We start from the raw sequence: 13,484 nt of genomic DNA, 5'->3' as shown, positions 1-13,484 counted from the left end.
AAGTAAAAAAACTATTGAATTGATTAATAAAACTAAGAGTTGGTTCTATGAAAAAACCAACAAAATAGACAAACCCTTAGTAAATCTGATTAAAAAAAGGAAAGAGGAAAATCAAATTGTTAGTCTTAAAAATGAAAAGGGAGAACTCACCACTAACGAAGAGGAAATTAGAGCAATAATTAGGAGTTACTTTGCCCAACTTTATGCCAATAAATTCGACAACTTAAATGAAATAGAAAAATACCTCCAAAAATACAGCTTGCCCAAACTAACAGAGGAAGAAGTAAATATCCTAAACAGTCCCATCTCAGAAAAAGAAATAGAACAAACTATCAATCAACTCCCTAAGAAAAAATCCCCAGGACCAGATGGATTTACATGTGAATTCTACCAAACATTTAAAGAACAATTAACTCCAATGTTATATAAACTATTTGAAAAAATAGGGATTGAAGGAGTCCTACCAAACTCCTTTTATGACACAGATATGGTACTGATACCTAAACCAGGTAGGCTGAAAACAGAGAAAGAAAATTATAGACCAATCTCCCTAATGAATATTGATGCTAAAATCTTAAATAAAATATTAGCAAAAAGATTACAGAAAATTGTCACCAGGATAATACACTATGACCAAGTAGGATTTATACCAGGAATGCAGGGCTGGTTCAATATTAGGAAAACTATTAGCATAATTGACTATATCAATAACCAAACAAACAAAAACCACATGATCATCTCAATAGATGCAGAAAAAGCATTTGATAAAATCCAACATCCATTCCTAATAAAAACACTTGAGAGCATAGGAATAAATGGACTTTTCCTTAAAATAGTCAGGAGCATATATTTAAAACCATCAGTAAGCATCATATGCAATGGGGAAAAACTGGAACCTTTCCCAGTAAGATCTGGAGTGAAGCAAGGTTGCCCACTATCACCATTATTATTTAATATCGTATTAGAAACACTAGCCTCGGCAATAAGAGTCGAGAAAGATATAAAAGGAATTAGAGTAGGCAATGAGGAAACCAAACTATCACTCTTTGCAGATGATATGATGGTATACCTAGAGAACCCCAGAGATTCTACCAAAAAGCTATTGGAAATAATTCATAATTTTAGCAAAGTAGCTGGCTACAAAATAAATCCCCATAAATCCTCAGCATTTTTATACATCACCAACAAAACCCAACAGCAAGAGATACAAAGAGAAATTCCATTCAGAATAACTGTTGATACCATAAAATATTTGGGAATCTATCTACCAAAGGAAAGTCAGGAATTATATGAGCAAAATTATAAAAAAGTCTCCACACAAATAAAGTCAGACTTAAATAATTGGAAAAATATTAAGTGCTCTTGGATCGGCCGAGCGAACATAATAAAGATGACAATACTCCCTAAACTAATCTATTTATTTAGTGCTATACCAATCAGACTTCCAAGAAAATATTTTATTGATCTAGAAAAAATAACAACAAAATTCATATGGAACAATAAAAAGTCGAGAATCTCAAGGGAATTAATGAAAAAAAAATCAAATGAAGGTGGCCTAGCTGTACCTGATCTAAAATTATATTATAAAGCAGCAGTCACCAAAACCATTTGGTATTGGCTAAGAAATAGATTAGTGGATCAGTGGAAAAGGCTAGGCTCACAAGACAGAATAGTCAACTATAGCAATCTAGTGTTTGACAAACCCAAAGCCCCTAACTTCTGGGAAAAGAATTCATTATTTGATAAAAACTGCTGGGATAATTGGAAATTAGTATGGCAGAAATTAGGCATGGACCCACACTTAACACCATATACCAAGATAAGATCAAAATGGGTCTATGACCTAGGCATAAAGAACGAGATTATAAATAAATTAGAGGAACATAGAATAGTTTATCTCTCAGACTTGTGGAGGAGAAAGAAATTTGTGACCAAAGATGAACTAGAGACCATTACTGATCACAGAATAGAAAATTTCGATTACATCAAATTAAAAAGCCTTTGTACAAATAAAACTAATGCAAACAAGATTAGAAGGGAAGCAACAAACTGGGAAAACATTTTCACAGTTAAAGGTTCTGATAAAGGCCTCATTTCCAAAATATATAGAGAACTGACTCAAATTTATAAGAAATCAAGCCATTCTCCAATTGATAAATGGTCAAAGGATATGAACAGACAATTTTCAGAGGATGAGATTGAAACTATTACCACCCATATGAAAGAGTGTTCCAAATCATTATTGATCAGAGAAATGCAAATTAAGACAACTCTGAGATACCACTACACACCTGTCAGATTGGCTAAGATGACAGGAAAAAATAATGATGAATGTTGGAGGGGATGCGGGAAAACTGGGACACTAATGCATTGTTGGTGGAGTTGTGAACGAATCCAACCATTCTGGAGAGCAATCTGGAATTATGCCCAAAAAATTATCAAAATGTGCATATCCTTTGATCCAGCAGTGTTTCTATTGGGCTTATATCCCAAAGAAATACTAAAGAAGGGAAAGGGACCTGTATGTGCCAAAATGTTTGTAGCAGCCCTGTTTGTAGTGGCTAGAAACTGGAAAATGAATGGATGCCCATCAATTGGAGAATGGCTGGGTAAATTGTGGTATATGAATGTTATGGAATATTATTGTTCTGTAAGAAATGACCAGCAGGATGAATACAGAGAGGCTTGGAGAGACCTACATGAACTGATGCTAAGTGAAATGAGCAGAACCAGGAGATCATTATACACTTCGACAACGATATTGTATGAGGACATATTTTGATGGAAGTGGATTTCTTTGACAAAGAGACCTGAGTTTCAATTGATAAATGACGGACAAAAGCAGCTACACCCAAAGAAAGAACACTGGGAAACGAATGTGAACTATCTGCATTTTTGTTTTTCTTCCCGGATTATTTATACCTTCTGAATCCAATTCTCCCTACGCAACAAGAGAACTGTTCGGTTCTGCAAACATATATTGTATCTAGGATATACTGCAACATATCCAACATATAAAGGACTGCTTGCCATCTAGGGGAGGGGGTGGAGGGAGGGAGGGGAAAAAAAAATCGGAACAGAAATGAGTGTAAATATAATGTAATTATTAAATAAAAAAAAAAAAAGAGAAAAAAAAAATGAGCATGGCAAGATCTGCTCTGCTTCTTGTGCTGGATCTCATATAGATCAAATAAGATCCTGGATGTAAAAGGATGTTTTGTGTATAGTGTTCTATGAATGACAACACAAAGGAACGAGGTTGATGACTTGCTCATCGTGTTGATAAAATTTCATCACTTCTTGCTCCTCAATGACCTGTGTCCTCTAGGACCTGTGTCTGCTAGATGTTTGCCCTCTGCCTGTCTTAGTAAAGTGAATTAAAGCAATGAGGGAGGTATAAAAGTAAATTAGAGCTAAAGAAAAAAATCAGACTCTGGGCAAACCAAACCCCTCATTCACTGAAGGCCTCATCACAGTAAAACGTCATAAACCAAGTACATACAGTTAAATATTTTATGCACATAGATACAAGCCTTTCGATTCTTTAATATTTTTGGCCTTAGTCCTTGGGGAAGACTGGGGAGGAGCTAGGGCCCTTATAAACAAATGCAGAGGGCTGGCTGGCTCTCCCTTACTCCATGCTACCATCTTAGGCCTTCTTACCTCCGTCTACTAGTTCCTTTACAGTGCGGTAGTCATCAGCCAGGGCGGCATAATGCAAAGCTGTACAACCCTTGAAGCTGGCCCGGTTGTTCAGTCGATTGTTGAAGTCATCCTCTCGGGTCACCAGGACTGGAGAAAAAAGGGTGGGAGAGGAACAATAATCCAGTTAGGATGCTTAAGAGAAGTATTAATTTAAGATTATATGATTTAGAATTGAATGGCTCTAATTATGTTATTTCAAATTAGACATTATCAAGTTCAACCCCCCATTATTTACTAGCTGAGAAAATTAAAACGTAGGGAGATTGAATTTTTTCCCCCAAGGACATACAAGTATGAAGAATCTGGATTCAAAACCAAATTTTCAGTTTTGAGTCTTCTGATTCAAGATCCTATGCTATTAGCACTATACCACATTAGCTCCCCATACACTGCCAAAGAAATGACAGCAGATCTGTCGTAGTTCACATTTATTTGTTTTTTTAATTTCATCTGAAAATGTTTTTGGAGTAATATAGGCTAAGCTAGATTTCATCACTTTTTGCAAGCTTGTTTCCCCCCTGCCCTTCAACTGATTCTTGTGGTGACATTATCATATTCCTTCATATTTTCTTCCACATTTCCTTCAGCCAAATAATCTGCAATGAGCTTGGCATTGCTGTTGATTGCTCCATCACTCTGACTAGAAAAGAAATCTAGTGTATGTTAGTTAATGTGGCATTTGGCATTTGAGGCCCTTCAAAACCTCATTTCCTGCTACTTTTCTAACCTTATTACATGTTATTCCCCTCCACGCACACTATGACCTTTTAACTATTACTTAGATACGATACCCTGTATTTCTATCTCTTGTGTTTTGCACTACAATGTCAAAGCCTGCATTCAGTGTATTTTATTTCCATTTCTCAAAATCCTTAATTTCTTTCAAGAATCAACAATTATAAAAACAAACAAACAAACAAACAAAACAGAAAAAAAATCAACCATCAGGGATTCTTATTTTAGGACTACAATCACAGATGTCAAAAAAGTTTGTGAATTAAATTTAAAAAAAATAACTGTAACTGATTTCTTTTATAATCTTATGTATTTTATTTTATGCTAATGCCAAGTAAAATCCTATATAATCCCTCAAGGTTCAAAAAGTCTCACCTCCTCTAAGAAAGCTTTTCTGACTATAATAGCCCACTGAACTTCATTAAGCAAAGGCAGAATCACAGAATCTGAGGGCTAGAAAGGTTTCAGAGTTCTTCTAGTCCAATCTATACCTGAAGCAAGAATCAGCAGCTACACTATTACCAAGTAGTCATCACTCAGTTTCTGCTTGTAAACCTCTATCACAGAATTCACTTCAACCAGAGGTAGCCTCTTTTGACTATTACCAAATTTTTTCTTATTTAAACATCAAATTGGTCTCTCTTCCCCTCAATTCTACTTATTGGTACTAGATTGTCCATCTAGGACAAATGGAATTAAGCCTAATCTCCTTTTCCAGGTGACAGTCTTTAGGCTGTCTGAAGCCAGTTATGTTTTCTTCAAGTCCTGAGGTTATCTCTATTTCTTTCTATCAATCCTTAAATGGCAGAGTTTCCAGTCCTCTGTCCACCTTGCCCTTTGTGTAAACTATGTCTACTGCTCATATTCTATTCTACCATGTATTATATATTTTGGTATCCACATTACCTTGTTTTCAATAGCACAGGGACATGTATTAATGATGATTTTTTGCTAGATGAATGGAAGTTCCAGTAAAACATTTAAAAATCTCTTAAGAAAAGGTGGTGCTGTCATAGATGATTTCACTTTATCCTTTGAGGTCAGAATTAGGATCAATTTAGGGAAATAGGAAGGAGAAAAAGCAGATATATTTAGCCAATATAAAGGAAAAAAAAACTTTAAATGATCAGGGCTTTAACAAAGAATGGGCTTCACTGAGAGGTAAAGGACATCTTATTACTAGAGATAATTGAACAAAAAGGTGGATGATTGTTGGCTAGGGACATAGTAGAAGGAATTCTTGGTGATAAGCACATGTCTTATTACATATATCCCTAAAGGACTGACAATGGGATGCAGTGAGTCCTACTGTGCTGGTAGACAAGCTTGCAGGAGTTGCAGTGACTTGAAGCATTTGAAGATTTTAAGTGAAAATGACATTGTTGAGGTTTATAGATGCCTTTTCATCCATCACAATGGATAACTGAGCAGTAATTGTAGTTTGGGTATATAAACTGCTAAGACAGACTTTCTTCTATCCCTACCCAAAATGAGGAAGTCTGTTTCTATTTCTTTACTTGCTTTTAAAATGGATTCCAGAAGATCAATGTCAATTGAACTAATCTAGAACTACAAAATTTCAGAGTAGAAAATTACACTAGATTGTAGAATGTCACAGTAAGAAGGAATGTTAGTAGGTAGACTATTAGACTTGAAAGGGAACTTAGGTCCTAGGAGAAAGTCAGAGTTTGAAGGGACAGGGAATATAAAATGTCAGAGTCAGAAAGACTTCAGAGATAAAATTTCATTTTATAGAAAAAGAATTTGAGAAGAAGGGATTTGCTTAAGGTCACATAGCTGAGAACCGGGCTAGTGAAAAAAAAAGCTAAGGACAATGGAAAAGGGTAGTGTTTTTGTTTGTTTGTTTTGTAGATTTATATTGGAAAAGAAGAAAATAGAAAGGAATCACTGCTTGGAGTAGATGAAACAATGATAAAAGAAGATGTGAAGAAGGTGATTTATTTTGCTTCTGTCTTTTTCTGCTAAGATAAGGAAAAAAAATTCTTGGACTTGTAGGAACAGAACAAAAAATGACTAGCTGAGAGCTGAAACCAAAGCAAAATAGAGAGGGAGACAAAGTACCCTATAGAAACTACCCTATCGGAAAATCAGAAACTTTATGAGCAAAGCTACAAAACAATTTCCACACAAATTAAGTCTGATCTAACCAATTGGAAAAATATTAAATGCTGTTGGACAGGGCGAGCAAATATAATAAAGATGACAATACTACCTAAACTAATCTATTTATTTAGCACTATACCAATCAGACTCCCCAAAAACTATTTTAATGACCTAGAAAAAATAACAATAAAGTTCATATGGAAAAACAAAAGATCAAGAATTTCAAGGGAATTAATTAAAAAAAAATCAAATGAAGGTGGCCTAGCTGTACCAGATCTAAAATTATATTATAAAGCAGCAGTTATCAAAACCATTTGGTTTTGGCTAAGAAATAGACTAGTTGATCAGTGAAATAGGTTAGGTTCAAAGGATAAAACAGTCAATAACTTTAGTAATCTAGTGTTTGACAAACCCAAAGACCCCAGCTTTTGGGATAAGAATTGACAAAAATTGCTGGGAAAATTGGAAACTAGTATGGCAGAAACTAACTATTGATGACCCATACTTAACACCGTACACCAAGATAAGGTCAAAATAGGTTCATAACCTAGGCATAAAGAATGAGATTATAAATAAATTAGAGGAACATAGGATAGTTTACCTCTCAGACTTGTGGAAGAGGAAGGAATTTATGACCAAAGAAGAACTACAGATCATTATTGATCACAAAATAGAAAATTCTGATTATATCAAATTGAAAAGTTTTTGTACAAACAAAACCAATTCAGATAAGATTAGAAGGGAAGCAATAAACTGGGAAAACATTTTTACAGTCTAAGGTTCTGATAAAGGCCTCATTTCCAAAATATATAGAGAATTGACTCTAATTTATAAGAAATCAAGTCATTTTCCAATTGATAAATGGTCAAAGGATATGAACAGACAATTCTCAGACAAAAAAATTGAAACTATTTCTAGCCATATGAAAAGATGCTCCAAGTCATTATTAATCAGAGAAATGCAAATTAAGACAACTCCGAGATACCACTATACACCTGTCAGATTGGCTAGAATGACAGGGAAAAATAATGTGGAATGTTGGAGGGGATGTGGGAAAACAGGGACACTGATACATTGTTAGCGGAATTGTGAATACATCTAGCCATTCTGGAGAGCAATTTGGAACTATGCTCAAAAAGTTATCAAACTGTACGAACCCTTTGATCCAGCAGTTTATTACTGGGCTTGTGGCAATCCTCTTTGTAGTGGCTAGAAATTGTAAACTGAATGGATGCCCATCAATTGGATAATGGCTGAATAAATTGTGGTATATGAATATTATGGAATATTATTGTTCGGTAAGAAATGACCAGCAGGATGATTTCAGAAAGGCCTGGAGAAACTTATATGAACTGATGTTGAGTTAAATGAGCAGGACCAGGAGATCATTATATATATACTTCAACAATACTATATGATGATCAATTCTGATGGACATGGCCATCTTAAGCAATGCGATGAACCAAATCAGTTCCAATAGAGCAGTAATGAATTGAGCCAGCTACACCCAGCAAAAGAACTCTGGGAGATGACTATGAACCACTACATAGAATTTATCAGAACCTATTTTGTCCACCTGCATTTTTGATTTCCTTCATAGGCTAATGTACACGATTTCAAAGTCCAATTCTTTTTGTACAGCAAAATAACTTTGGACATTATTGTATTTAATTTATACTTTAACATATTTAACATATATTGGTCAACCTGCCATCTAGGGGAGATGGTGGGGGAAAGGAGGGGAAAAATTGGAACAAAAGGTTTGGTAATTGTCAATGCTGTAAAATTACCTATGCATATAACTTGTAAATAAAAAGCTATAATAATAACAATAATAAAAGAAACTACCCTATCAAAAAAAAATAATGAAAGAAAGAAACTATCCTATCTATGAAAAACTGTAGAGTATGGAAGTTCTCCACAAGAATTGGAAAAAGTCAATGTTATTCTGATTTTCAAAAAAAGAGAAAAGAGTGCAGGTCATTGAGCTTGACTAAGATATTTTGCAAAATATCGACCGCATTATTAAAGAGATAAGTGAGTACCACAAAGAATCAGCATGGCTTCATTAAGAAGAAATAATGCAAGACTAACCTAATTTCCCTTTTCTTTCTTTCTTTTTAATTAAAGATTTTTATTTTCAAAATATATGCATGGATAGTTTTTCAACACTGACCCTTGCAAACTTTATGTTTCAAATTTTCCCCTCTTCCTCCCTCCCCCCTCCCCTAGATGGCAAGTAATCCAATATATGTTAAACATATTTAAAAAATATATGTTATAATTTTCCTTTTCATAGAGCACTAGGTTCTCAAAATATTTGGTCTCCAGGATTCCTTTATATCCTTAAAAATTGTTGAGGATTCTTTCTTCCTCATACAGAGTTTTTGTTTGTATGAATTTTATCTATTGGTATTTATTGTATTATACTAAAATTAAAACATCTTAGTATAATTATGAAAACATTTTTGACCTTTAGGTTATCCAAAAAGATCTCAAGTACCGAAACCACACTTGAGAACTGTGGTTACAGGGTAACTAGACTAATAAATCAAGGGAATACTTTAAATGGTTTAAGTAAAACCATTTAAAAACTCTCTTGTACTGTTCCTGTAGAGAAGATGTAGAAATTAAGGTTAGACAGCTAAAAAGAAATATAGACTAGTGAAGACTACCTGATGATCACAGTCAAAGAATATTCATTACTGTCAATCTGGAAAGAAATCTTTAGTAGAGGTCTTACTAGAATCTATCCTTAGTTTTTACTTAAATTTTTTTTAATCAAAAACTTTACTAAAGGCATAGATAGGATGCCTATCAAAATTTCAAGTAATCCAAACCTAGGAAGAGATGTCTACCCATTTTAGATCATAACAATCCTTGAATTAGACTTGTAAAGGATCTCAGAGGTCATCAAGACAAACTTCTTTCTTCATTTTATAGATGAGAAATCTGGTATCAAATCTAGGATTTCTCTCACTATCATCTCATAGTGCCTCCCACTATACATTCTCTTTGTGCTTACTATACAATTTCACACTTATTTAATTCGACCTAACAATTATTTTCTAAGAGATTATTAGGTGCAGGATCTTGTGTTGTGCAATGAAATGGACAGAGAACTAGTTTTAGATATACAGAATCAGGATCCAAAAAGGTCTTTATATGTTCGAATGTTTAATAAGATGAAATTTAAGAATGGTAAATGTAAAGTCTTAGGAAGAAGTGGGGGGAGGGGAAGGGAGGAAGTGAGAAAGGGAGAAAGAGAGAAAGAGAGAGAGAGAGAGAGAGAGAAGTTTTACCCTTCAGTTAAAACAACTAATTCTAAAATCACAAAGCAGGAAAAGTATGACTAGACAGCAATTTGTCTGAAAAGGCAGTTTAGTGGATTACAAGCTCAATATCCATCAACACTGCTATGGCAATCAAAAAAGTAGTGGAAAGTTAAGTTGCATTGAGAAGCAGTGTTCAGAAGTAGGCAGATTTAGCTCTGTGCCCTTCCCTAGCTGAGCCTATCTGGTGTAGTGTGTTTTGTTTGGGTTGCTACATTTTAAGCTGGAGGGCAACAAGGATGGCACAGAACCCGGAGAGTATGCCATGTGAGGACTGGATGAAGAAACAGGGTATTTTATCAGGAATATGGACGAATGGGAATGGTGGTGGAAAATGAGAGCTGATGTGAAACATTTGAAGGGCTGTCATTTATAAGAGGGATTAAATGTGGGCAGAATGAGGAAGGAAACATATAGGCAGCGGGGAAGAGATTTGGATTTGATGCAAGGGAAATCTTCCTAGCAGTCAATGCTACATGAAAGAGAAATAGGCTGCCTTGAGGCATGGCTGGTAATACTTCATTGGAGCACTTCAAGCAAAGACTGGATGGCAACTTGTTTGGGTATAAAGTAGAAAGGACTCTGGTCCAGGTGATGCTTGGTTTAGATAGCCCCTGAGGTTCCCTCCCCTGTTGAGACTCTTAAGAACATTTATAGCTGTTATGAAAGGCTACTGAAAGCAACAAGAGTAAACAAAAAATTCCATTGCAGTGAGAGACTCTAGCACTAGCTTTATCAATGATGGGGGTTGGGATTTGGATTGACACTTTACTTCTTAAGGATCTTTTTTCCTCACTTACCAAATGAAGTTTTGTACTTGATAATGACCTAAGGTCCCTACAGTTCTGTGGTTCTAACAGCTTGCCTTTCTTTCCATAGAGTTTAAAGGTTTACAAAGTGTTTTCTTGCATAATACTCTTGGGAGGTGAGGACAGAAAGTATCCTCCTTTAAAGATGAGGAAAATGAGGTTCAGAACATAATTTGTCTAGGGTCATATAGGTAAAGGACAAGGTAAGGGCTTAACCTTACACTTTTAGGTTAAAAAATGAACTTCACAGTACAAAAATAGGGCACAAGTTACTAAATTATAGTTAGTGTTGAGCCATCAAACATTTATTTATTGCTTACCATATGATAGATACCATGAAAAAATAAACAATGTGATTCAATGGTTGCTCCATGACAGTCAAAAATGTCATATTATCTAAGAACGATGGGTGGAAGTTGAAAAGAGGTAGGTTTTTGTTTGATGCATGGAAAATCTTTTTAACAATTAGACCTATCCAGTGAGCTATCTGAAAAACTAATATTTCTTTTCCCCGTCTTTAAACAGACATTTTATGCCCTTTAAATAGACGTTTTATTATCTTTTGTTTTTGAAGTCTCTTCCCCTTAATGCCTACTCTCCCAATGTTCTCTAAAGTATATGAGAACATTTAGACAAAACCAAAGGACACAATGTTTCAAAAAAACATATACATCACATTCTACCTCTCAATGGAGAAGAGGAAGGCCTGTTTCATTAATAGCTCCCCAAATTAATTATGGTTTGAATGTCTTTTAGTGTTCCTTTCTTTTACATTATTGTAGTCATTGTGTATGCTGGTCTCCCAATTCTGCTTCCTCTTTACATCAGTTCCCACAAATCTTCTTAGGTTTTTTCTGAATTCCTTCTTTTTGGTTGTTTTCCTACAAAAGCAATATTATTCTATCACATCCAAATGTCCCAATTTGTTTAGCCATTTCTTAATCAACAGAGGCTTGATTCTACTTCTAGATTTTTGCTACTACAAAAAAGTGTTGCTATAAATATTTTCCATGCATGTAGGGGATTTTCCCTTTGATTCTGGCCTTTATGCTTCCAGAAGATGGGTCCCTGGGTCAAAGGAAGTAAGAGTTTTCACTAGAGGTTTTCAAGATAGGGCTCCAACAACTTGTTGGGCACATTGGAGAGGAAATTCTCATACTGGTTTAGTTTAGACTACATAGTTTCTGAGATCCCTTTCGCAGATTCCATGATTCTGTGATTAATGTGAATGCTGGGTCCACCTGCTTTGCTACACTGTGACACTGAGGCATGACAGTGTGACTGCAGAGGAAACACAAATAACAGAAAAAGTTAGGAGGTAGGAGAAGGGAGTTTGGATCCTATCTCTGACGGGTAAATTACTTCATCTTTCTAATCCTCAGTTACTTCATCCATAGAGAGATAAAACTGTGCCCAATAGCTATGTTAATCTCATTGATCCACAGCATGCACATTCCATTTTCTTCTCTCTCTCTTTTGAAATTATGACATTTGGCCTTAATTCAGAGGGTTTTTGAGGAAAGTATTATGTAAAACTTAAAAGTGTCATATAAATATGAATGGATCTTACTATTCTTATGTAAGTCATTTTAGAATGATCCCATAAAACTTTTAAAATATTTTGGGCTATGAAGAGAGCAGTTTTATATAGAAGATTCACTTTGAGGAACAGCTCCTTCCCTGATGATGCTAAGTAAAAAAGGTATCACTGGGAGACCCTTACTTTGGTCAGCTGCTGAATCTAAACTGTTGCTTTTGGCTGGGTCTCTCTGTGACTCACTGGTTTGTACTTGTTCTTCCTCCATCTCTTTTAGAATGGTACAGTCGAAAGTGGAGTGACAGATGGAAGCACAAGTCTTGGGTCTGAATCCTGGATCTACTTGTTGCTACTTGTATGACCAAGAACAAAGCTTTTGGCCTCTTGAGGTGTCAGTTTCTCTCTTGGTAAGATGGGGCAACTGGACTAATTGTCCTGATTCCTATGATCCTAGGGAGGCTAATGAAGTGGTAGACTAACAGTCTAGCTTTGCTTTAGCTGAGTGAGCAGGCCTAGCCTGGAGGGAAAGTAAATTATCCAAGCTCCCTGGACATCTGGTGTTATAGAAAGGAGGGCCCAGTGAATCTCTGTGGCTTTTGCATAAGGCTGGCTCAACTGCTAAGTTACTTTCAGGGTCTCTTTCCCAAAAGATTTCTTCCCCACAACCTAACTAGTGCACGGCAAGGGGCCTAGTTGCCTCTGCTTCAAGTAGCAGGTTCAGTCTTCTCATATATGTTTCCTTCCATTCTGATTCAGAGGAGGTAGAGGATGGCAGACTGAATAATTCCAGACCTTTGCACTGAATTCTTCTGTAGGGATTAATATTCTGGTGCTGACTAGTGAACAATTTACCTTAGGGATTCATCATCATAACTTGCCCAGAAAATGCCAGCAGATATGTACACATGGAATAAGTCCTATGACTATACTTAACCCAGTTTCCCAAATTCAATATGTTGCCCCCTTATGGATCTCCCTGTAGTATTTACTACTTATATGTCCATTATTTATACTACAAAAAAGTGTTGCTATAAGTATTTTCCATGCACATAGGGGACTTTTCCCTTTGAGTCTGGCCTTTATGTTCCCAGAAGATGGGTCCTTGGGTCAAAGGAAGTAGAGTTTTCACTAGAGGTTTTCAAGATCCTACTGTCATCCTCTGTAAATCTTCTAAAGTCTGTTTCCTATCCCAGTAGGTACAGATAGATGATGGTGGTTCTCTGGAAGGGGCTTAGACTACTA

General features: G+C 35.6%; 1 protein-coding gene across 2 annotated transcripts in view; it reads right to left on the bottom strand.

The window, feature by feature from the left end:
• CLPB (caseinolytic mitochondrial matrix peptidase chaperone subunit B) overlaps window positions 1–13,484 on the bottom strand; it is a 182,149-nt gene that overhangs the window by 91,330 nt on the left and 77,335 nt on the right. For both annotated transcript variants that reach the window (XM_051987437.1, XM_051987438.1), the window contains exon 5: window positions 3,664–3,792. In XM_051987437.1, coding sequence (XP_051843397.1) covers window positions 3,664–3,792 — 129 coding nt within the window. The remainder of the gene's footprint in view (window positions 1–3,663; window positions 3,793–13,484) is intronic.

The sequence above is a fragment of the Antechinus flavipes genome, chromosome 3 (genome assembly GCF_016432865.1).
Source record: "Antechinus flavipes isolate AdamAnt ecotype Samford, QLD, Australia chromosome 3, AdamAnt_v2, whole genome shotgun sequence".
Taxonomy (NCBI): domain Eukaryota; kingdom Metazoa; phylum Chordata; class Mammalia; order Dasyuromorphia; family Dasyuridae; genus Antechinus; species Antechinus flavipes.
The sequence above is the reverse complement of the archived record's forward strand: the minus strand, read 5'-3'. Positions and strand labels throughout refer to the sequence as shown.